The following is a 26,392-nucleotide window of genomic DNA, read 5'->3' as shown; positions in this document are numbered from 1 at the left end:
TAGAGAGTCTGACTCGGGGCTCGATCCCAGGACCCTGGGATCATGACCTGAGCCGAAGGCAGAGGCTCTAACCCACTGAGCCACCCAGGGGCCCCACGACTTATTTTTTTCCCCCTATTTTTGCTTGTCTCCCCGCCTGCTTTCACCTGCTTTAAGGCTACCCCTTCCCCACTGTGATGTCGCATGTGCCAACCCCTGGGTATCCACCTGTCCACATTTTCTGCATGCTTATACAATCATAAACGCATATTCACACACATAGGATGTCAATCTATTGCATGGGAGTCAGTCTTGCCCACTCAACAGCCATACTTTTGCTTCCTTCCTCTCCCTTGAGGCTGCCTTGCTGACAATTTATTTGCTCACATGTGGGCAAATATCTGTTGGACTGAAGGAAAGGCACCCATATTTTAGCCAACAAATCCTGGTTTGGTTTTAAAAAGACAATTCCGTTCTTCTTTTACTTTGTTTAGGGATGAACATGTAGCTCAGTTCTGGTCCATAAGAAGTAAGGAGGGGCATCTGGGTGGCTCAGTGGGTTAAAGCCTCTACCTTCGGCTCAGGTCATGATCCAGGGTCCTGGGATCGAGCCCCGCATCGGGCTCTCTGCTCAGCAGGGAGCCTGCTTCCCCCTCTCTCTCTGCCTGCCTCTCTGCCTACTTGTGATTTCTGTCTGTCAAATAAACAAATAAAAATCTTAAAAAAAAAAAAAGAAGAAGAAGAAGAAGAAGAAAAAGTAAGGAGAACTCTGGAATAGATTACTTTCTTTATATGAGGAAAGGTAGTATGATTGCTGGATTCCATAGTGGGCTCACCTGAGATTCATGGGCCTGAAGACTAATTGAGAATCAAATATGTCCATTAAAATACCAGCGGACTTTGTTTTTTCTCCAAAATTGACAAGTGTAAGCTAAAATATATACGGAAAGGCAAAGGAACTAGAATAGTCAAGATAAACTTGAATTAAAAAATTGGAGGACATACACTTCTGGATTTCAAAACTTTAAGTATAAGTATTAGTAATCAAGTGTGGTATTGATCAAAGGAATAGAATTATGATTTCAGAAATACAACCCTACATATGCAGCCATTTAATTCTTGACAAAGGTGCCAATGCAACTCAATAGGGGAAAGAAAGCTTTACAGTAAATGGGGACAAAGGAACTTTTTTAAAAAATGAAATTTGAACCCTATCTTACATATTAATTTAAAATGGACCATAGACTCAATATGAGCACTGAAACTTCAAATAAATCTTCCAAAAGGAAACATGAAGGATATCTTCATGATTTCAAGGCAGGCAAAAGTTTCTTAGGCAGAATACAAAGAACAACAAAAGAAAAAATTAACAAATTTCACTCCATGAAAATTGAAAACTTCTAGAAACTTCTAATCATGAGGTAGTAACAAGGTCCAGGATTACCCTTCCACCATAAAACAAACAAACAAACAAAAACAGAAAACTGGAAAACATACGGGAAACAAAACAAGAATGGTAATAATACTAATATACTAAAATAAACCACAATATATTGTGGGTTTATGTAACATATGTAGAAGTAAAATATAAAACAGTAAGCACAAGGATGGGAGAGGACACAGGTTAAAAGTAAAAAGATGGGGGGGCTCCTGGGGGGCTCAGAGGGTTAGGCCTCTGCTCAGGTCATGATCTCAGGGTCCTGGGATTGAGCCCCTTTTCCCTCAGGCTCTCTGCTCAGCAGGGAGCCTGCTTCCCCCTTTCTCTCTGCTTGCCTCTCTGCCTACTTGTGATCTCTGTCAAATAATAAATAAAACCTTAAAAAAAAAAAGTAAAAGGATGGAAAATATATGTCATGCAAATACAAATCCTAAGACCAGAGAGGTTATATCAATATCAGATGAAACAGATTTCAGGATAAGGTCTATTACCAGACAAAAAAGGAAATTTTCCTAAGGAAACAGGTCAATTCATCAAGGGAAAATAATAACCCTAAATTTGCACTAACTGAATAACAAAGATCCAAAACACATGAAAGAAACTACTGACAGAACTGAAAAGAGAAATAGAAGGGGCACCAGGGTGGCTCAGTTGGATGAGTGACCAACCCTTGATTTAGGCTCAGGTCATGATCTCAGGGTCTTGACATTGAGCCCCATGTCAGGCTCTGCCTTGGCCATGGAGCCTGCTTAAGATTCTCTCTCTCCCTCTGCCTCTGCCCCTGCCCCCACTGCACTGGTGCTTACTCATGTACTCTCCCTCTCTCAAAATAAGTAAATAAATAAATAAATAAAGATAAAATACATTTTTGAAAAAGAAAAGAGAAATAGACAAATCCATAATCACAGGAAAAGATACCAAATCTCCTCTCTCAGTGACCAAGAATAAGTAAACAGAAAATGAAGAGATAAATACTTAAACAATACTATCAACTACCCGGACCCAATTGACATTGATAGAACACTCCATCCAACAACAGCAGAATAAACATTATTTTTAAGTGTACATGGAACAATCATCCAGATAGACCATAGGCTGAGGAATAAGACAAGTCTCAAAAAAGTCAAAAGGATTGAAATCACACAAAGTCTGATCTCTGGCTACAGTGGAATAAAATTATAAATGAATAACAGAAAGATTTTTTTAAAGATATTTAAAATACTTTTTAGACTTAAAGTTATTTTTTAAATAATACATTTCTAAATAAATGCGGGATAAAAGAAGAAATCATAAAGGAAATTGCAAGATATTTTGAAGTAAATGGAAATGAAAAGCACAACATATTAAGTTTTGAGAGGGAAATTTAAGGTGTAAAATGCTTAAATTACAAAAGAAAAAAACACCTCAAATTGGTGATCTAGACCTCCAAACTTAAGAAACTAGAAAAGTAAATTAAATACAAAGCAAGCAGAAGGAATAAAATAAATAAGGTACTAGTGAAAATTAATGAATCAGAAAGCATACACAAAGTAGGATCAATCAATAAAATCAAAAGTCGGGGGCGCCTGGGTGGCTCAGTGGGTTAAAGCCTCTGCCTTTGGCTCAGGTCATGATCCCAGGGTCCTGGGATCGAGCTCCACATCAGGCTCTCTGCTCAGCTGGGAGCCTGCTTCCTCCCCTTTTCTCCCTGCCTCTCTGCCTCCTTGTGATCTCTGTCTGTCAAATAAATAAATAAATAAAATCTTTAAAATTAAAAAAAAATAAAATAAAATCAAAAGTTGGGGGAGCCTGGGTGGCTCAGTGGGTTAAGCCTCTGCCTTGGGTTCAGGTTATGATCTCAGGGTCCTGGGATCAAGTCCCGCATTGGGCTCTCTGCTTAGCAGGGAGCCTACTTCTCCCTCTCTCTCTACCTATCTCTCTGCCTACTTGTGATCTCTCTCTGTATGTCAAATAACTAAATAAAATCTTAAAAATAAATAAATAAAAATAAAATCAAAAGTTGTTTCTTTGAAAAGATCAACAAAACAAACTTCTAACTACACTGAATAAGAAAATTTTAAAAAGAACATACAAATTACCAACATCAGGAATGAAAAAGGAGACATCACTACAGACATTAAAAGGACAATAAGAGGGTTGCCTGGGTGGCTCAGTCGGTTAAGTGTCTGCCTTTGGCTCAGGTCATGATCCTACAGCCCTGGGATCAAGCCCTCCATCAGCCTGCTCTCCCTCTGTCCCTTCCCCTGCTTGTTCTCTCCCTCTCTGTCAAATAAATAAATAAAATCTTTAAAAAAATTTTTTTAAATTAAAAAATAAAAGGGCAATAAGAGACTAGCATAAAAAACTGTATGACAGTAAGTTATCAACCTTTAAGCAGACAGATTTCTAATTATCAAAACTGACCCAACAAGTAGAAAGAACATTTGAAGAGCCCTGTATCAATTTAAAAAATTAAGTTATGAATATAAAACCTTCTCAAAAAGAAAGCACTAGGCCCAGATGGGTTCACTGGTGAATTCTAACAAAATCTTAATGAAGACATAATATGGATTCTACACAAACTCAGAAAATGGAGAAAGAAGGAAACTGCTCTCAACTCATTTGATGAAGACAGGCTCCTCAGACATCAGAACCAGTACAAGGCAAACTACAGACCAGTATCACTCATAAACGTAGAAGGAAATATTCTTGACAGAATCTCTACAAATTGAATTCAGCTCAGGGCATGATCTCAAGGTCCTGGGATGAACCCCCTGGGGCAGGCTCCACACTCAGCAGGGAGTCTGCTCAAGGATTCTTTTTTTTTTTTTTTAAGATTTTATTTATTTATTTGACAGACAGAGATCACAAGTAGGCAGAGAGGCAGGCAGAAAGGGTGGGGGAAGCAGGCTCCCCACTGAGCAGAGAGCCCACTGCGGGGCTCAATCCCAGAACCCCGAGATCATGACCTGATCCGAAGGTATAGGCCCAACCCACTGAGCCACCCAGGCATCCCTGCTCTAGGATTCTTTCTCTCTCCCTCTGCTTTTCCCACTGCTTGTGTGCTCTCTCTCTCTCTCTAAAACAAATAAATCTTTTAAAATTTAAAAAAAAAATAAAATAAAAACAAAATGAAACAACCTCTCAAGAAACTAATAGAAGGGAACTTCCTCCACCTGTTATAGGACATCTATGGAAAACCTATAGACAATGACCTAGGTAATGGGGAAAGAATGTTTGCCTCTAAGATCAGACACAAGATACTCTCACTACTTTTATTCAACATTTTGCTGGAGGACTGGTGAGTGCAGACAAGAAAAGCACATAAAAGACATAGACAGTGGTTGGGAAATATAAATAAACTGTCTTTATTTTCACAAGACATGATTGTGAACAAATGACCACCAATATGCATATGTAAAAACACTCAATCTCGGGGCCAGGTGTTAGACTCTGGGGGAGTAGTTCCAGGAGAAAAGAACTTCTGCTTTTGTTTACCATGGTCTCCTAAACACCTAGCACAGTGCCCATCATAGAAGCAGTCATATTTATTTCATGAATGAACGAATGAAATGCATCGGCAAATGTTAGACTGGGGTGGTTCATTTCACTTCAGCCAAGACTTGATTTTCATAACTTTCAATTTTGGAAAAGATATCTTAGATAACAATCTTAAGTCAGAAAGGAAATAACAAAGAAAAAAAAAAAACTGTCTTCCTTTATCAGTTACTTGTGATGGTTGATTTTATGTGTCAACTTGCCTGGGCCACAGAATGCCCATGTTAAATGTTACTTCTGGGTGTGCCTGTGAAGGTGTTCCTGGAGGAGATCAGCGTTTGGACTGATGGAATTGGTAGAGTGGATTGCCCTCTCCAATATGGGCGGGCATCTTCCAGATCTGTTGATGGCCTGACTAGAACAAAAGGTGCAAAAAGGAGCAATTAGCTCCTTTTCTTTCTCCTGGCGCTTGGACACCTCAGCTCGTTTTCTCCTGCCCTTGGATTGTAATTTATACCACTGGCTTCCCTGGTTTTCAGGCCTTGGTCCGGGGCTGCAAGCTTTCTTGATTCTCCAGCTTGCAGATGGCAGATTCTATACACACACACACACACACACACACACACACACAAAGGGTATATATATATAGAGAGAGAGACAGAGACAGAGATTAGAATATATAAATATTTTAAATATATATATAATCCCAATATACAGAAAGCACATAGAACAAGAGAATTAGATTATTATAAATTATATATTATAATTATTAAGTATACATAATTATGTATTATAGTTATATATTATTAAAGATAAAAATTATATATTTATATATAATCCTAAATTATATTAAAATTAGACACATTAGAATATATATATATATATTCTGTGTGTGTGTGTGTGTTTAGTCTAATAGTTCTGTTTCTCTAGAAAACCCTGATTAATAGATTACTCTTATGCTATGTTTACTATCATAGCTAAGATTGTCAGTCCAAACATTATAGGTTTGCTGCACACTCTTCTGTAGTTCCTTTTTAAAGGAGCTCACTCCTTCTGATTACAAAAGTAATACATGCCTTCTGTTGGGAGTCTAAAAAATGCTGAAAAATTAAGAAGGAAATGAAGATTCCCTAAAATCCCATTGTCCCAACCGCTACTAAGCTCTTCCTCCTTCTAGTTCCTGTTTTCCTCATAATCTGTTCCACTAATTTGGCATCCTACAGGCATGGAGACAGAGATTGACATGAAAAGGAATCAGGTGGGTACCTTAGGGACAGAGGGGGACATCCATGTGGAATTTTCCAACAGGAAATGCAGCCATAAACTGAGAGATTTCCAGTCCCTATGTGGGGAGGGAGAGGGATTGCATAGGTATCAGATGAAATCTCAGGAAGGGGAGGAGGCTAGCCAGAGAAGAGAAGCAGACCAAGAAGAAAAGTCTCTTACAATGTAATTAATTTATACTCGCTCCAGATAGCATATGGAATAAAGCATTAGAAAGAACCTATTTTCTCTTGAATTCTTTTTTTTCTTTTTTAAAGATTTTATTTATTCATTTGAAAGAGAGAGAGACAGAGAAAGCTCAAGCAGGGGGAGCAGCAGGCAGAGGGAGAAGCCAGCTCTCCACTGAGCAGGGAGTCTGATGCAGAGCTTGATCCCAGGACCCTGGGACCAAGACCTGAGCCGAAGACAGAGGCTTAACCCACTGAGACACCCAGCCGCCCCTCTTGAATTCTTATCTATAAATGTTTTCCTAGGCTCTTCAGGAGATGCTTTCTGTATTCTCTATACCTATGGACTGTGGCCAGCATTCCTTTCAAGAGAAGAACAAGTTGACATGTGAAGGACACAGAATTAACCAGAATTATTACTTACTGAATGCCATCTTTTCCTTCCTCTGAATATTGATTTTACCTGCTCTTTAAAAAATACGAGTTTGTTTGGAATGGCTTTTCAGAATTATTTTCACACCCACATTAAGAACACATGAATCCGCTTAAATCTATGTTCTCTGAGACAAGGCAAGTTTGCAAGTCGATCAAATTGTCTTGCTGAGTTTGATCTGTTGCATGCACGTATCATCCTCCAACCATCTTCTTCATAGGCTGCATTCCTACTGTATCAAGGTCTGCTCACAAAGGATAGCCCTCCTGAGTTTTTGTCATTTGCCAACAATTTCCTGTTGGAAGATTTGACTTGTCTGCCTGAGCAGATCAAGAAAGAAATCCACTCACAGCTGTAAGAATGGCTGCCACGTGTCCCCAAGCAGAGAGGAGTTGCCATCTTCCAAAGAGAAAAATGGGAGAAAATACCGCCAAGGCACCCACGATCTCGCTGATAACGCAAGTTCCCCAAACAACTTGTTTAAAAGACTTCCCGAACATGAGCAACGTAAACATGAACAACCCCATCCAGCAATGAACCTTCTAAATCTAAATTCTTTTTTTTTTTTAAGATTTTTATTTATTTATTTGACAGACAGATCACAAGCAGGCAGAGAGGGAGGCAGAGAGAGAGGAGGAGGCAGGCTCCCAGCTGAGCAGAGAGCCCGATGCGGGGCTTGATCCCAGGACCCTGGGATCATGACCTGAGCCGAAGGCAGAGGCTTTAATCACTGAGCCACCCAGGCGCCCCTAAATCTAAATTCTTTACCTCAAGCATGAGAATCATAGAAACCAAATCTTCCCCCTTATGCATTCAAATCTCAGTAGGATGGTGCACAGAAAATGTTCTCTGTCAGGCCCTCAATCCAACAGTCATTCTAGGGCCCAATCGCCACAATGCATTGGATCCCAAAACAACTTTTTTAAAGATTTTATTTATTTATTTGACACACACATACACACAGAGAGACAGAGAGGGCACAAGCAGAGGAAGTTGCAGAGGGAAAGGGAGAAGCTGGTTTCCCGCTGAGCAGGGAGCCCCTGGCTGGGATCATGAACTGAGCCGAAGGCAGACGATTAACCAACTGAGCCACCAAGTGCCCCAAGAACTTCATCTTCTAATGCAATGTTGATAGTCCTACAGATGACAACTCTTATGGAAGCAAAATGGGTTTAAAGAAATGGTAATAGTAGCTCAAATGAGAGACAAACAGGTAGTAATATGAAGTAGATAATGGGTGGGCCTGAAAAGAATATTTGGGATCAGGGTGCCTGGGTGGCTTAGTGGATTAAGCCTCTGCCTCCGTCCGGTTCAGGTCATGATCTCAGGCTCCTGAGATTGAGCTCCGCATCGGGCTCTCTGCTCAGCCAGAAGTCGGCTTCCCTCTCTCTCTCTGCCTGCCTCTCTGCCTACTTGTGATTTCTGTCAAAAAAGAATATTTGGGATCAATTTTGTTTGTTCCTGCAGCAAATAATTAAGACTACGTTTCTCTCATTTTAAAAGACACAGGCAAAAATCGACAAGGCAAGAAACAAGTGTTGGAGAGGCTGTGGAGAAAGGGGAACCCTCTTACACTGTCGGTGGGAATGCAAAGTGGTATAGCCACTTTGGAAAACAGTGCGGAGGTTCCTCAAAAAATTAAAAATAGAGCTACGCTATAACCCAGCAACTGCACTATTGGTATTTGCCCCAAAGATACAGATGTAGTGAAAAGAAGGGCCATCTGTACCCCAATGTTCATAGCAGCAATGGCCACAATAGTCAAACTATGAAAGGAGGCGAGATGCCCTTCAGCAGCCGAATGGATAAAGATGTGATCCATATATGCAATGGACTATTACTCAGCCATCAGAAAGGATGGATACCCACCATTTGCATCGATGTGTATGGAACTGGAGGGGATTATGCTAAGTGAAATAAGTCAAACAGAGACAGACAATTAACATATAGTTTCACTTATTTGTAAAACATAAGGAATAGCATGGAGGAGGACATTAGGAGAAGGAAGGGGAAAATGAGGTGGGGAAAATCAGAGGGGGAGACAAACCATGGAAGACTATGGACTCAGGGAAACCAAGTGATGGTTTCAGAGGGGGAGCAGGTGGGGGGGATGGGTGAGCCCAGTGATGGGCATTAAAGAGCGCAGGGATTGCATGGAGCACTGGGTGTTATATGCAAACAACGAATCATGGAACATGACATCAGAAACGAATGATGTACTGTATGGTGATGAACATAATAAAAAAACTATTAAAAAGTAAATAAAAAAATAAAAGACACAGGCGTACCCTTCCTTCGTCCTGCAGCTTTCTCTTGATGCCGTTACAACCTGCCTTCACAGCCAAGTGTCCGTGAAATATCTCCTTTTGCCTTCCCCTCTTGGATGCACGTCAGTCTGGCTTCTCTCGGCACCCACTCCTGCCAGCGTTCCCTCCTGGGATCCTAGATGCTGTCAGGTACTTTCCAGTCCGTGTCTTGCCACCTGCCATCTTTAGCACGAGGCAGGGCTGACCTGGTCTCCTGGTCTCTTCTTTCTCAGCTTCTTCTCCCAGCTTCTTCCCCCTTCCAGACCTCTGTTCCCCGCCTGCTTTCCCTATTTTAGATCTTCCCACCCCTGGCTGTGCGCTAATGACTCCCAGGTCTCCGCTTGCTCTCAGCCAGCTCTCCAGGCTCCACAGGTGTTTACCCAACTGCCTCCTAGACATCTTCACTGATGTGCCCCTGGGGCACCTCGAACTCCACCAGCCCCAGAAGGAAATCATGTGGCTCTGGGCATGTTAATAGAATCGGGCCTCACTTCCTCAACTATGAAACAAGGCATTACTGATAGCCACCTCAAACAGAAGCCTGTTACAGAGATTAAATAACACGGAATTGTGTATTGCATAGACTCCAGCACATGGTAAAGAATCTACAAGTGTTTACCATCATTCTACCTTCACTCAAACCCATTCCTTCCTCCCCATAGTCCCCAAATTGACTTACAAATCCACCACACACAGCTCTCATCCAACCAGAACCTTGAGCAGGCTCCTTGACAACTCCCTGTTCCTCAATCTGTCATTCTGTCCCAGGCAGTTCATTCTACTTCCTAAAAATCTGACCTTGTCTTTCCTGCTCCACTCTGTTGCCTTAAGTCCCTGGTATCCCCTGGGGCTTAGAGCCATGCTTTCCCTGACCTCACTCTTGCTGCTACACCTTCGTTCTGAAAGAGCACAGGGCATGACACCACCCTCCCCTTAAAACCTGTCTGTCTCCCCACTGCCTCAGGGACAAAATCCAAACTCCTTGTAAGCCTACAGAGGATCTTCAGTACCTAGTCTCAGTCACTCCCTCTGAGTCCACCCCAGCCCCTAAGTTCCGCGGGTCCTCCTCAGGGGAAGGGGATGGCAAAGTACTCATCAGGCTCAATCACTCCACAGCTTCTTCTCCAACAGCTGCTGCTTCTTCTAGATTTACCCTGGGGGCCACTTCCTCTGAGAAGCCTTCCTGGACGTCTAGTCGGATGGGTATCTTTCTTCTTTGTTCCCCTGGGTCTCCGTCCTTAACATTTATCATGCGTTAGGTCTTATCTGCTCATTTATCTTTCCTCCCCACTAAACTGAGTGGTCTGCCGGCAGAAAGATTGCCTTTTACTTCCATATCCCCAGAACCTAGCAGAGTCGCCAGCCAGCACACAGTTGGTACTGGAGGCACGTGAACCGGGGCAAAGGGCTTCCACCAAAAAGGAAACGTTTGGGGTAATCTGCAGCAAGGGTTAGCGAATCCCGCGACAGAGGGCTTCACCGGGGTTCCTTCGAGTACCCACTGCCTGCACGTCCTTCTCAGGGCTTCACTCTCGAAGTTAGAGCAGGCAGGGCTGCACAGGCAGAGGCTGCACGGGAGCCAGCAAATGCACGCTCAGCGGGCTGAGGTTAAACCCTGCGCCCTTTGTTCCAGGCAGCGGAGAGCAAGTGGGTCCGTGCCCGCCCTCCCGCCCGGGCCGGGTGCAGGGCCTGCTTGGGCAGAATCGCACAAAAACGCACCGGGGAACGCCGCGTCGGGCAGGGGCGCGCGTGTGCGCGGGCCCTTTCCGTGCCAGCCTCCCGACTCCGCGGCCCCGCGCTCCCCAGAGCCCTCGCCGGGGCTCAGCCTCACTGCCCCGCTGTCTCCCGGGCCAGCCGCCACCGCCGGCGGGAAAGCGCCGGGCGTCCCGGCGTCACGCGCCAGCAGTCGGGCGCGCGGCGCGCGGGACGGGGGCGGGACGGGGGCGGGGCCAGCACGCCTGAGGCGGGGCGGGGCGGGGCGGGAGCCGGGCACAGGAAGCGCTGGGAGGCCCGAGCCGTCCCAGGGTGCCCCGCGCGGCGTGGACTCGGGCCGCTGCCGCCATCCCGCTGGCGAGAGGGAGAGAGAGGCCCGCCCGCTCGCCGGTCGGGCCAGTGTGGGCTAGTGCGTGAGGGCGCGGGGGGCCGTGTCAGCGAGACGCAGAGCGCAGCCGCCACCGCCAAACGGACATGTTGGAGCCCAGCGCCGCCGCCGCCTCCTTTTCCTCATCCTCCGAACGGGACTGAGAGGGGGCCCGCCACCCTCCGCCTCTGCCGCCCGCCCCGCCGCCTCGGCCGCAGCCTCTTCCTGCCCGGCCTCTAGCTCCGCCGCTCGTCGCTTCCCACCGCCCCTCAGGCCCGGCCGGTTCCCCGGCCCCGCTCCGCCGCGGCGCGAGGTCTATGTGACCGGCGGGCCCGGAGCAGCCGCCGCCGCAGCGCGAACATGGACGCCGTCAACGCCTTCAACCAGGAGGTGAGGAGTGCTCCGGGCTGGGGGGTGCCGGGCCTGCCGCGGGAGCCGGGGCTCCGTTTCTCCCGCCGCCGGAGATTTAAAGCTTTGGTCGGGGTGGGGACGCTTCCTGCCCGGGTTCCGGGGCGGCGGGGCCTGCGCGGAGCGGCCTGTGGTCCGGGAGAGGTCGCGGCGGCCACGGGAACCGACCCTATACCCCTCCCCCATCGCCCACCCCCGGGCGGCGACCTCGGGCTGCTCCCCTCGTCCCTTCCGGCCTCCCCCAGCCCGCTTCGGCGCTGGTACCTCTAACTTCGCCCTCTTTCAGGTCCAGGCTCTCTCGCTGTCTGCTCCCAGCCCCGTTACTGGCTTCGCAGTGCCGGGAGCCAGCAAGGGGCTAAGAAAGAAGCGCGGGCGGGCGTGTGGGGTTGGGGGCGGGGGAGCGGGAGCATCTGCCGGTCGCTGGGCTGGCGGAGCGGCGGCCTCGGCTCTCCTGTTGCTCAGGCCGAGTCTCGGCGGCGGCTGGACTCTGATCCCGGGTCGGGGAGGAGGAGTTGGAGAGGGTGTTCATCCTCTTCTCCCGGGATGCACACACTTAGGAAATGGGGTTCCCAAATGAAGAGGGGTGGCTCTTTATCACTTCCAGTCATGAACGCAATCCTCTTAATGGACTCCGTGGCCCCAGCGTGACACCTAAAAAGTTGAATGGGAGAGGAGTACTTGGTCCGCCTCGGTCCGGTAGAAAGTCGGCTTTGGCCTCCAGTCCCCCACCCTCGCATTTCTTCCGCGGTAGTTAATTCGCGGCTCCCTTCTAGAGGAACATTTACATGTGAAAACCTCCCAAAACCAGGAACAAAGCTGCCTGCCGCCCTAAAGCGCTGTAGTTTTATCTCGAGTCATTCCAGGTGCTCTTTTTGGGGCATAGAGTCCACACGTCTTCTTCAGAATGACTTGGGTGGAGGGGACTTGACCATTTAAAATGCAGGTACGGAATGGAAACTGTTGTCCTGTGTTGAATTGGATTATTTTCCTTTTCCAAACACTCGAGATAAACCCAACATTGAAAAAGTCAGATGTAGTTCTGTAGCTCTAGACGTCTTGATACGGCGTTAAAAACTTGTATCTCACAATAAGATTTTGTAATTTCACTTGTAACAGAATTGACGTGCGATAATTTTCCTTTAGATTTGCAGTGCCGTAATAGCGGTAATATGGGATCCTCCAGTAACACTGCATGTAGGATCTTTTATTGCCTTACACGTTATCCTAGAAATGATTTGTCTTCAACCGATGAGTGCATAAAATGTCTTAATTGGAATAGCGACTGGCGTTGGACAGTGGGATGATTTTCAGAATAACGAGATAATATTTGCTAATGTTTGATGGCTAGAGAATTTGTGATAATGCTCCAAAGATTTTCAGGTTTGGAAGTTGACTTGGTTTCCTGAAGGCAAAATTCACTGGAATGTTGGCTCTATGAGGGCAGGGAGCTTTGTTCTTTCCTCCTCCCTTCAACATAGGAGGCAAATAATGGTTGAATGCATGAGAATTTTACAAATGGTACGGCAGTTTTTTAAAGATTATACATACATTTCTTTTCCAAGATGAACGAAGAAGGGGATTTTTAATCGGAAGTATTTGATTCTGAGTTAAACAAAGTGGAAGTTGACATTAAGCAAAATATCTTATGCTCTGGAAAAGTGTGAGCAGAAGTTTTTACTCTGAAAAACCAAAATAAGGTGTAGCAGTGACTTCTCAAAAAAGGAAAATGGTGTTTTAACCTTTTTAAAATGTACAAGATGAGAATTTTCCTGTCATTTTTCACCTTTCTGCTCAAAATTTTATTTCCATTCCTACTCTTTATGAACTCCAAATTACGTTATGTTAGGTGAGTGTTGCCAGTTTTAACTTTATTCTGAAGAAACTTTCTGGAGAAATTAAAATTCATCCTCGTGTGCTGTTTGACTTGCAGTACTTCTCAGTTATTTCTCCCCACTCATGAAATGTTATTGGTTAGTTTTCCTGTAACCTCAAATCTCCCAAGTCTTAACTTAGTTTTATAAACTTTTAAGTACGTGCTCCGCTACAAAGCTGTGTCCTGAATACTGTGGAGCTACCAAGGATCTCTGTCTCTTAGGAGCCTGATGGAATAGAGGACACAAGACTTATGCAAATAATTTTAACATGTGATAGAATAGCTTCCTTTGGGGCCCTTAAAAAGGTTGACTATGGTGGGATCAGCAAAGACTTGGGAAGAAAAGGTGGAGTCAGTTTTAGGATTTCAGAAGGTGTAGAAAGTGATTGAAGGGCAGCAGTGCTGAGGAGTGAATAGTAGTTTGATTCCAAGTGCTACTGGAAAGTAAAGGTGGTTAAGTAATTTGGGGCCTGACAAGTTTCATGTCTGTCTTATGTGTTTAAGTTCCACTTTTAGGCTCTGGGTAAACTGAAGATTTTAAGTAGTGAGGTGATATAATTAAGAAAACTGCTTGAATTGTATATATATTGTAGAAGGCAGAGATTTGAGGGAGATGGGCATTTTGAGGACGGAGGTAGAGTAAAATCTGAACTTGGCACATCTGTAGTGGCAGGGAGAGGAGGGGAAGGATATGGACCAGAGGAGTCCATGCACCTGCCATCTGAAAGGGTTATAAGCACCTTTTACCCCCACATTTTGGGTGCTGGGAAAGTGGTGATGCTACTTACACAAGTTAAGGAGTCATCAAAAGCATATTTAGTGGAAGAGGAAATATGTTTGGGTTTTGAACAGGTTGAGTTTGAGATTGAGTGGAAAAGTCATGTGGAAATTTTTGGCAAGCAGTTAGTTGGGCATGTAGGACTCAAACTCGGAAGCAACCAAGAAATTGAGGAAGACATCTGGGAGTCACTTTCAGATGTACCCTGGAGAAAATTGAGGGGGGGGGGGTGCCAGGGTGAGAAAAGGAATTAATATTTACTAAGCATCTCTGGTGTATCAGGCATTTTATAAATACATATCTGATAGTCTCACAACCTTGCATAGACATCCACTTATAGATGAGGTAACTGATTTTCAAAGAAGTTAAATAATAATTGGCCCAGGGGCATATTGTTAGCTAATGGTAGAGCTGGGATTTGAATGCACATCTCCTCATCTTAATTGTTGCCTAAAGATAATATTTTGTATAATACCGGGGGAGTGGTTAGAAGTTAAGACTTAGGGAAAAAGCGACCTGTACCCCTGGGGCAAATAATACATTATATATTGATAAAAAGAATTAACAAAAAATGTAAAAAGAAAAGACTTTTAAAAGCTACTAGAATTTGAGAGTAATGGGATCTGAAATAAGGTTGAATGGTGTTAAAGGAGGTAAGGAAATAAAGATCACAAATGAAGTCTTTTTTAGAAGTTTGGTTCTGAGGGATTTAAGGACAAAGTTGCTTCAAGAATGAAGGGAAAGAAGTACAGTTAACAGTGTAGTAGACACTTATGCTAGGCCATTTGTATGTTTATATAGCATATATGTGATCTTAGCTTAATAAGTAATGTTGAAGCCCTGATCTCAGATGGGAGTAGAAGTTTGAGCATGTTGGGGGAGGGAAAGTGTAGAGTAGTACAGTTTAAAAATAAGAGGGCTTGCTTAGAACACAGTTGTGGATAAAAGGAACGGTACAGATCAGCACAGGTAAAAGAGGTCCGTATTTCTGATACAGGAAGGAAGATAAAAAGAATGAAGTTATTAAAGACACCCATTAAACAGAGGACTTTTATGGTGAGGCAGTTTGTTAAGTGTTGTTAAAAAATGTTGTAAAAAAATGAGTGACCAATTATAGCTAATACTTAATTGTTTTCTCCTGTGTTTATATACGCCTCAGTGTGAAGAGTTTGGTATTTTATAAGCTTGTTTAATGAATAAAAGTTATAGATTGGATTTTTTAATACATTGATTTCATTTTTAGCCTTTAACCAATCTCTCTAATCCCAAGAAAGAGTGTATTTTGGGAGGGGAGCATCATCTGTGATTTTAAGACTTTTAATTAGGGGCAGCTGGGTGGCTCAGTCGGATAAGCACCAGACTCTTGATTTTGGCTCAGGGTCCTGAAATCAAGCACATTGGGCTCAAAGCTCATCATGGAGTCTGCTTGAAATTCTCCCTTTCCCTGTGCTCCTCCCCCCACTAGCGCAGGCACCTGTGCAGGCTCTCTCTAAAATAAAATCTTTTTTTTTAAAAAAGACTTAATTAAAATATAAAAAAGTGCAGAGATGATATAACAAGAATGGACAGTTGTTACTGTTATAAGTGTTTTTAATTTAAACTTAAAATACTTTCCTCCTGCAGATGCAATCAAAATGAATTTTAGTATCAATCTGTGGTACATAAGTAATATATAATCTGTATTTTGATATCTGTAAGTGGTATATTGTACATATTTGTGGGGTTTTTCCCCTCAGACATTGTTAATATTAAGATCTCATTCTAATGCTGGGTAGTGTGCTGTCATTTGAATAAACCATGTTTTATGTATCTGGCTCCCCAGTTGATGAACATTCAAGTTGCTTCTCAGTTGTTGCTGACAAACACTGCAGTAAACTTTCTCAAACATGTCTGTATTGTACAAGAGTTTCTCTGGGACAGCTGTTCTCAGGACTACAGAGAGCTTTTGTATCTGTGGCTGATATCGTACATATATATATCATATATCTTTGGGATATTTATCATTTTAGAAATTTAGTCTGAGAAATGCATTTATTGAAATAACAAACCCATTATATTTTAACATATATTTACCATTTTAAATGAAAAATAGTGTTTCCCCCAGAAAATGAGAAGTGACATTGTTTTACATTTTGCAAATCTCATTTAAACTTTGGTTTATAAACCTGGATTCTCATATGTACTTCTTTATTCAGTCTCTTCCAATTAGACACATCAGGTAGCCTCTGGAAAACTTTGCTGTACACTTGTGAGAAAATGAATGAAGGGGGCAAGAAACGTTTTAGTATTAAAATGAAAACGGTTTTTACCTCACAGACCACTGAAAGGAACTCAGACCCCCAGGGATCTGCAGACTATTGTTAGAGAACTACAGCGCTGAGTTCCTGAGGTTAGGGTTAATACTGTGTTGGAAATGCAAGAAGAAAATACGAGAACTTTGGCATTCATTTTTATCTTTAAACTCAGACTAATTAAGTTTTATGAATATTTTATGTATGAATTTACATTGATGCACTTAACCACTGGGTTGTCAGTCTTGAACCACCACGTTATCCTGAAGGAGGAGTTGTGTTCCACATCTCAGTGGGGAGTTGCCACCCCTTTGTTTTCCCACTGGAAATTTTTGTGTATGAACTGTTGTATGTTTTACCTACTGATTTCTACGTATGATTATCTTCCAGAATTTAAATCATATGAAGATACTTTAAGTATTTTTTTTTCTTTATCTGTTAATGTTCGTCTTCACTTGTTTTTGATCATTCCCTCCTTGGAGAGGTTTGTCTAAAGCAGTGGATAAAGAGTTGACACAAGATTCTTACTGTGTGGAGGAGACGTAGAGGACCAGGCCACAGTTGAAGTAAAACTGGAGGTTTTTTTCCTTGACTCATTTGATCATGTTACGCTGCTACCACAGGAGTTTTAGATATTAAAAGTTCTTGTGGTATTCCTCTGCTTTTTCTTGACTCTCAGAGAATTGCTCATCTCCAACAACGGTAGAGGTCTGGCCTTACGGTGAGTGTAATAACGCTGGCTCTTCAGAGCTTTCTGTTGCAGCATTTATCACTGATGTTCTTTTTGAAAATGTCTCCTATCCTAGAAGTCTGGCCTTTCATTTAGTATTATGTTTCAGAAAAAATTACATGGATGCATGATAAGGAACTTCAGAGAAAAATTGGAATCCTAGAAAAGTTGGCTTATAAATCTTGTGAAACAATTCAGAACTTAAAACTACGTGGCAGAAAATTAACAGATGGTAGTTGGTATTGGGGTAGGGTTTTTTTTTGCCAGATAAAAATTGTAGGTTCTCTGCCATGGAACCTAAGTGAATATAACTTACTTCAGCATTCCAGGTAACTTCTGCACACATTGAAATCTTGTTTTAAATATATTTTAGTAACATGGTAGGAAAAAAGTTGTTACAAACATGATGAACCTTAGTATTATTCATAACATTTGTTGAGATAATATGCCAGATTTTTTTTTTTTTTTAAGCATACTTCAGAGCAACAGCATACATCTTTAATGATGAGCTAAAAACAAGCTACACTACATTATTGGCTATATAGAATAAGCGGTGTACCCATTATTGGTTCAAATTTTTGGTAACATTGGTTGATTAATACTCTGTTCCTATGGAACAAGAAAAAGTAGAGTTTGGTAGGACTAGGCCTTTAAATGATCTGTTGAAAGTTTAGACTTGAAGAGACATGTCTACATTTCTTTGTTAATACCACATGTGACTAACAGTGTACTACCATGATTTTTTTTGGAAAACTGTTAAGATTTCACAAACAGTATTATAATTTTATTATACCCTGGTCACCTTTGTCCTATTAAATATTTGCATGGTTTATTGATTACATTTCATTGCTGTATATCTAAAGCTCCTTACTGGTGCTTGTGAAGGCATAAGTATAGAAACTTTGATATTTCAGTGAAACACATTGTATTGACTTCTAATGAATTCTGCAAGAAATCCAATGTAACTCTAGAGTGAAGTTAAGAATTAAGAAGCTAAGGTTTAGATGGAGTCACAGGGTGGGGGGTGGGTGGGTATTGGTGACAGCAGGGCTTAATGAAAAGTAGAGAGCCATCCAAGTTCTTCTGAAAGCTATCATTTGTGTTTGGATAATTGGTGATTTTGGTATAAACCCATGTGGGTCAGTAGTCCTAGTTGGGAGAGACTGTAGAGCAGTGGCACGCCTTGCATAGGTGACATCCAGAGCACAGTTTTTCTTTTTAATAGATCCCTTTTCTACAACAAAATTTATTCCAGAAACAATCATGAGAATGGCCAAGAAAAACCTGAACTTTATGCCCATTGCAAATATATATTACAGTGGGAAAGGTTAATATTTTTAAATTGCATTGATACTTTTTTTTTTGGGAAAAAATAGAAAAATTTGCCTACATACGGTCTGTCATAATGACTTACTAGGATATTCCAGTTTCTTTTCAATCATTACCTTCTACGTATTTATCGGTGACTGTCAAGGTGATCTTCAACATATTTGTGTTCATAGACCGTTATAGCCCGTTTGATCAGTCTTCACCTGTAATTGAAGAACACTTTTATTGGTTTTAATTATGAAAAGTTGTAAGTAAAGCAACAGACATACACTAGTTAAGGAGTCTTAAACATAAGTTATCTTTGGTTAGAAATTTAGGGGAAAAAACCACTTCACAATAAATTCTAGAAATCTCGAATGTCTTTCTTCCACATTGATTGTAGTGATTTTCAAATATCTCCTCAGCCCCCAAAAAATTAAAAATTCACTGAAATGTTTCCACCAAAAAATTGAGTATAGATTTCTTATAGTTAAACATTCTTTAAATTATCTGTAAATGTCTGCTTCCTTACATTTTGTTGAGTAGTAATGGCATTCTCCGTGATTTTTATTCATGGATCTTCAAGCTCTGTATTCCGCTATACCTTTGTTCAAGGCTGATACTGGCTGTTTGTAAATATTTATACCAGAAAAAAAGATCTCAGAAAGGAGAATTGCATTCAGCTATCGTATTTTGAATGTACTCTTTAACTACATACACACTCGTATATGGGAACCATAGGATTGGAGAAACAAACTGAGCCTGAGTGCAGGCTGTGTATACTAAATCTCTTTGTAGTGACTCTCCAAATGAACAGGTAGGGCGAATCTGCATTTTGGGGGCACTGACCACATAACTGGGGGATTTCCTAATGAATTCCCACTTAGAGTAGACGGCTTAGTAAAGGACATGTAGTAAAAATGTATAAATTTGATGCTTACATATTGTTGAAACTTAATAGTAACCACAGCAATAGATTGAAACCTAAACATCTCAATCAACATGTGTTCGGAGAAGGAATATTTTATACCTGATATTATTTAGAATTGCTAGTGCTCAGTGATGACAGAATGATTTCAGTCAGTTTTATTACTGTGCTTAGAGTCTTCAGAGACAATTTACCCACTGACTGCTTGACCTGTGTTAGTTTCTCCCATTGTCCCATTGTCGGTGCTGTTAGAGAGCAATAGTGGACCAACTCTGTAGTCTCTCAATCTCCCTCTGCAGTGTTTTTAAGATATCTTTATGCATTTCTTCATGAGTATTCTACTTTCTTCCCTCCTTTTGACTTTGTCAGAGCTGAGTTTTAGCTGAAGTGGAATTATATGCTGCTTAAAGGAAGCCTATAATATGGAATTTACAGTAATAAGTCCTTTAAGCCTTTAGGAAGCATAAAATACTCTTCAGACTTCAATGGCCATATATCACCTTATTCACCTTAATTAAGAAATGCTGAATGATAAGTTACTTTGGAAAGGAGAGCCAGGTTTGGGGTTCATTGGAGATATGTTCAAATCTTTATAAAGGCTCTAATTATTGATTAATACCAAAAATGGGCAAATTCATAGAGACAGTAGATTATTGGTTGGTGGGAGGGAGGAATGGGTATAGAATTTTTTGGAGGGGATCAAAGTATGCCAAAACAAAATAATGCTGATGGCTGCCCAACTCTGAATATAGTAAAAAAGCAACAACAACACTGAATTGCATACTTTAAAGGGGTGAGTTTTATGGTATATGAATAGGAAAACATTAGTTTTTAGCACATGATTTCCATTATTTTGTTGCTTGATCTGATTTTCTTTCCATTGAAAACAGTCCCTAGTAGCTGCTGAGTGGCTCTGTAAATTATTTTGTTGATCTTGAGTTCTCAGTTTGTTTTATAGGATATCTTTAGTTTTTACATGCTATTTTAAGAAGTAATCCAGTGGGGACAGTCCAGGGGAAGGATAGGAAAGGAATCCTGCATTTGCTCCTTAACTACCAGCCAGATGCCAGCTAATGGGCTAAGAGTATTTTTTATAGGTGTGTCTTTCCATTCTTTTCATTTTGAAGTTAGGGAAATAGAAGAGGTGGTGTGAATTGACCAAGGTCACACCAGGTAATACGGCAGTTCTGAGACTTTTCTGAGTATTTTTAAGTACCCATCTGAGCCCAGTCCATAGCCCCACATGGTTGTGCTGGAGATTTTTAAGCAGTGGCTCTTTGTCTGCTGGAGTGTTTATGAGGGGAGAGGGCTCACTAACAACTTTTTTACATTATACTATAATGTATACTTCTGGAAGGATTTGTAGAAGTTTAAGAATAATGAAGTTTGATAAGTTTTTGAGTCATGCATAGATACTCCATATTTAAAACTTAAATGCACTTCTAGGCATTTATATTTCTTTTACTAATTTATATTCACAATTAAAATTTTAAATTGAGGATTTTATAAATTTTAACATTTTCATTTTTAGTCCCATACTTGTGCATAAATCCATTCATCACAACTTTGTGGAGAGAACTGGTTATAAATGAAATACATTAAATATGGGATAATTTTTCTTTTTTTCTTCTAATCAAATGATTTTATATCCAGGAACTAATTTTATTTCTTCAGTTGAAGTCTAGGAGAAAATTATTTAATTCACCAAAAATAAATAAATAAATAAATAAATAAATAAATAAATAAAAATCCCCCCTCCCCCAAAGATTTGATTTATATGAGAGAGTGAGAAGAGAGAGCAGGGGCAGAGGGAGAGGGAGAACAGGCTCCCAGCTGAGCAAGAAATCCCTTGTGAGGCTCAATCCCAGAACCCTGGGATCATGATCCCAGCTGAGCATGGACACTTGAACTACTGAGCCACCCAGGCACCCCTCACAAAACTGTTTGAAGACAATTTGGGGGTGGGGGACGACACAAAGTTCACTAGTGTGAGGCACAGTAAAAGTAATTTTGCAATCTGGAATCTGCTAGTAGAACAATGACATAGAGAAAATATTTGCCATTTCTTAAAATCACCTTCTGGCCTATTTCTTGATCAAGTGAAAAGAAGTGGAGGATTGATTGGAGTTCAGTGAACCAAAATGTAGCTAAGGACTAAAAAAATGACCTGTTGTCCTGAGCTGGAGCTGAATGGGTTAAAAGCCCTGCTAAAGAGACACAGCCTTGGTTCTAAAGTGGGAAGTTTGAGTGAGGGGCTCTTGGTTGTTGGCTGGGTCAGTTGAGCATGAGACTCTGGATCCTGGGTGGGGTGTAGCACCAGGTTGGTGTAGAGATTACTTGAAAAAAAATTGGGGGGTAAAGGATAGATTCTTGGAAATTCTAGCAGAGTTACTCTTAAGTGAAGAATTAATTAAGGGCATACTTTACAGAGTAAGTTGTGAGAAATTAACTACTTAGACAATTAGTTCTGCCAGCAGCAAAGGGTGACAAATAGGGCTTGGTGATATAATTAAAAAGTGTGGAATAATGCAGAGGATGTTTAAACTGATAGCCATGCTCTGTTTTCTTTCTTTTTTCTTTAAGATTTATTCATTTATTTTAGAGAGGGAGAGGGAGATAGAGAGGGAGACAGAGTCCCAGGTGGACTCTGCACTGAGGGCAGAGCGGGTTCAAGACCCTGAGATCATGGCTGGAGCTGAAAGCGAATTGGACACTCAACCAACTGTGCTACCCAGATGCCCCTGCCATATTCTCTTTTCTTTCTTTTTTTTTTATTTATTTGACAGATCACAAGTAGGCAGAGAGGCAGGCAGAGAGAGAGGGGGGAAGCAGGCTCCCCACTGAGCCACCCAGGCACACCCATACTCTCTTTCCTTAATGCGCACAGAAATAATAAGTAGTCAACTCAAAAATAGTTTCATAGTTAATATTCACAGTTTTTATTTGCACTTATAGGTGTGTATTTTGTAAAGCATTACTCCAAATTCTGGAACTAAAACTTGGAGAGTTTGTAGGAGGATATAGTAAGGTAAAGATATAGGAAAATTATGAAAATTTTTTTTGAACTTGAGAATATTCTGTGCAGCTGTGTTGCTTGTAAAAATATCTGGTTAGGATAAAAAAGAAAAAGAAAAAACCCCAAATCTTGCCATTTACGACGACGTAGGTGGATCTAGAGGGTATTATGCTAAGCAAAATAAGTCAATCAGAGAAAGACAATTATCATATGATCTCTGATACAAGGAACTTGAGAGGCGGGGTTGGGGGGGAATGAAACAAGATGGGATTGGGAGGGAGACAAACGTAAAAGACTCAGTCTCAGGAAACAAACAGAGTTGCTGTGGGTAGGGGGGAGGGATGGGGTGGCTGGGTGATGGACATTGGGGAGGGTATGTGCTGTGGTAAGTGCTGTGAATTGTGTAAGACTGATGATTCACAGACCCCTGACGCAAATAATACATTATACATTAATTTTTTAAAAAAGAAGGAAAGAAAATATCTGGTTTAGGGATCTTTAGAAATCTGAAAAGTGAATTTTGTGGAGAAATAAATGGAACGATTTTCTAGTGTTTAAGTCAAATGAAAGACTGCTTAGTAGGAGCAGGGAGACCATGGTTTCTTTTTCCTGACTTTTTGTTTCAGTGGCCTTATAAATTTGCTCCATCTTAGGAATAGTTTGTGTTAATGCCAGACTGTCTTGTCTCTCTATACCTTCCTCTAAGCAGGTTGAAAATTGGCTACCATTGGGGTTTCAAAGGGCTTCTGACTCTATGGAAAGTAAATAGAATTTGCTTGGCAGTAAAGTATGTCAGTAACTAAAGGGATACTTTCTTTAGTGTGCAGAGATCAACAAAATACAAAGATAGTGATTTCTCAAATTTGAGTTTTATATCCACAAGGGCATCAGGTATTATAAATATTTAAAGGGGCAAAATTTTAAATTTATTTTTAAAAATGTTTTAATAATTTTGAAAAATTTTGATAACTCAAGGTTGACAAGGTTCAATCCATGAATAAGCTATATCTGATAATGATGGTTCTGTATATTATTTTATTATACTTATAATCAGAAGTTGGGAAGTGCATTTTTGTCTGATTTTGAAAATCAATAGATTTTAATCTCTTCCCCTTCAAAATTAATGCAAGTTATATAAACTTAAATTAGGAAAAAAAGAAACTACCATCCCACTGAATACCATTAATATTTTAGGGTGTTTTAGTCTTTTTCCCCCTCCACTTGTGTTTGGAAATTTTTATACGGTTACCAGATCAAAATTTTTAGTAAGTTATTTTCTGATTTTTAAAATGGTCCTTATGGAAGATTGGAGCATGTATTATTGTTTTAGATAAATTTCTAGAAGTGGTATTGTTGGCTTAAAAGATAAGAAATTTTTTTTTTTCAGTTCTTGATACATAGCTTTAAATTTTAAATTTCTTCCTGAAATTAAAACTCCTCAATTAGGTCTCATCAGCAGAGGGCTCTGTTTGCTTGATGCCAAGCCACATTCATGCCAGTAGACAGCTGAAGAATTGTGTCTCATTGTTTTACTTTGTGCTTCTTTGATTATTGGTAAAGTTTAGCTTTTTTTCTATGTTTATTAATTGGCTGTTGCAGTATCCTTTGTTAATTGAGTTACTTTCCTCTACATATTTTTCAGTTTCACCGTCTCTTACTGTTTGCATATGTTCTACTTTCAGGTAAAACGGCATCGTTGGTAGAATGGCATTGTACATGTGATTGGTTTGCAACTCTCTGTACCTGTCAACCCATCATGTCGAATTGCCCAGTACTAAGAAAGTATTAGATTAAAGATTTTATTTATTTATTTGACAGAGATCACAAGTCGGCAGAGAGGCAAGCAGAGAGAGACAGGGAAGCAGGGTCCCTGCTGAGCAGAGAGCCTGATGCAGGGCTCGATCCCAGGACCCTGAGATCATGACCTGAGCAGAAGGCAGAAACTTTAACCCACTGAGCCACCCAGGCGCCCCAAGAAAGTATTAGTTTGAACAGACTTTTGATACAGTGTACTTAAGGCATAAAGTGAAGTGCCATGTAAAAGGAGCTGTTAACTATCCCTTTCCTAATTGTTCCAGCAGTATTTTATGGGGTGGTCTTCCAGCTGTAATTAGATGAACAAAGCATCTTTGCAGAAGAAAGTGATTATATTGAGTCAAATGAATGAAAGAGGAAGAAAGATTAGAATTAAATGCTTTGATACCTGCATCTATTAGGAGGGAGATTTGACTATCAGCTTGTCACTTTAAGTGTACATACTTCCTTTTAGAAGGATTCATATCTTTTCTTCAAAGTTTGTAAATAAGTATTAATAACGCCAGTTTAAGGCAGAATTTGTCATCGTGGAGAAGATAATAGCAAGGAAGGATACTGCATATATAATCAGTATGATTCATTATAAAATAAATTTGAGGAAAGCACATTTTTTAAAGTTCAGGGGGAAAAAGGTAGAGGTAAGCATTCCATTGGAAGATTCCTAAAGGAAACATTGAGGGATTAGGTACTAGTAGAATTATTTAGGCTAATATGGTCTTCTAATTCTTTTCACTGCTTTGATAACTCTATTTCAAAGAACAGGAAAAGGTATACTCCAGAAATCAAAGACTCAGTGCCAATAGCTTTTATCTTTGCTGATTCTGTTACTAGAAATTTCTAAAATACTCAGAGCCAGAACAGGTTCACTAACAATTCATAGCAGACCAAATTAAACTTTTTTGTGATGTGTGTTTTACCTAGTGAGGACTATAAACTAAGTATTTCAGAAAGATATGTGTCTTGATTTCATCATGAATACGTTAGAAAAATAAAGGCAGGATAAGAGTATTGTTAAGTCGATTTTAGCTGACAGGCAGTGTCCAACGACCGTATGGGTCATCCCTCAAGTAGGTCCTGTTCTTACTAATTTTAAAAAACCATTGAGTTGGAAGAAATAATATAAAGCACATTCATGAAAGTTCATGAAATTTATAAGCTGATTGGAGTCGCTGCTTCATCAAGTAGCAGAAAATTATTTCCAGATGATCTAAGTAGATTGAAAGGACTGTCAGAAAACAACAAAGTCAACGTGAAGATCTAGTTTTGATAGAGATTCCATTGAAAACAGTTTGAGGGTTTTGGTTTGTTATAGATGTGGGTTAACAAAAACACATAAACTATTTTTTTTTGTTGTTTTTTTAAATATGTTCTGGGGTCCCTGGGTGGCACAGTCAGTTAAGCACCTAACTCTTGGTTTTGGCTCAGGTCATGATCTCAGTTGAGGTCTAGCCCTGTGTCTGGGTTCCGAGCTCAGCAAAATCAACGAAAGTTTCTCTCTCCCTCTTCCTCTGCCCCGTCCTGCCCACACGTGGTCTTTCTCTCTCAAATTAATCTTTTTAGGAAAGAAAATTCCTCCCCCATCCACTTTAGAATTCTAGAACCTTATTATATTGCCTTACTTTGCAGATCTGATGGGGTTAAGGATCTTGGAATGGGTTAATTTTCCTGAATTATCTAGATGAGCACAATGTAATCCCAAGGGTCATTATACAAGAGAGGGAGTAGAGTCAAGAAAGTGATGTGACAGCAGAATCACAATCCTCAAGTCAGGGAGGAGAAGATGCTACCATCTTGGTTTTGAAGATGGAGGAAGAGACAGACCATGAGCCGAAGGAATGTTGGCACCCTTGGCTTGGAAAAGCCAGGGAATACATTCTGCCCTAGAATCTCCAGAAGGAATATAGTAGCCCTGCCAACGCCTTGCATTCAGACTAGGGAAATTCTGACCTCCAAAACCATAAGATGAATTTGTGTTGTTTTTAAGCTGCTAATTTTGTGGTAATGTGTTACTGCAGAAATAGCAAACTTAAAAAAAAAAAGCAATCCACTGGATTCCATTAACACAGTAATACATATGGACG

At 41.0% G+C, this 26,392-nt stretch overlaps 1 protein-coding gene and 1 long non-coding RNA gene across 4 annotated transcripts in view; one reads left to right on the top strand and one right to left on the bottom strand.

The window, feature by feature from the left end:
* LOC132012346 (uncharacterized) overlaps positions 1–10,928 on the bottom strand; it is a 28,090-nt gene extending 17,162 nt beyond the window's left edge. Inside the window, exon 1 of the long non-coding RNA XR_009402588.1 lies at positions 10,804–10,928. This is a non-coding gene — a long non-coding RNA (uncharacterized LOC132012346). The remainder of the gene's footprint in view (positions 1–10,803) is intronic.
* A 545-nt stretch (positions 10,929–11,473) lies between these two features.
* SCAF4 (SR-related CTD associated factor 4) overlaps positions 11,474–26,392 on the top strand; it is a 70,573-nt gene continuing 55,654 nt past the window's right edge. For all 3 annotated transcript variants that reach the window (XM_059392252.1, XM_059392251.1, XM_059392249.1), the window contains exon 1: positions 11,474–11,554. In XM_059392252.1, coding sequence (XP_059248235.1) covers positions 11,525–11,554 — 30 coding nt within the window. In that variant the 5' untranslated portion in view covers positions 11,474–11,524. The remainder of the gene's footprint in view (positions 11,555–26,392) is intronic.

This window comes from Mustela nigripes, chromosome 2, assembly GCF_022355385.1.
Source record: "Mustela nigripes isolate SB6536 chromosome 2, MUSNIG.SB6536, whole genome shotgun sequence".
NCBI classification, from domain to species: Eukaryota; Metazoa; Chordata; class Mammalia; order Carnivora; family Mustelidae; genus Mustela; species Mustela nigripes.
Note: the sequence above shows the minus strand (reverse complement) of the source record. Positions and strands in the feature narration are given on the sequence as shown.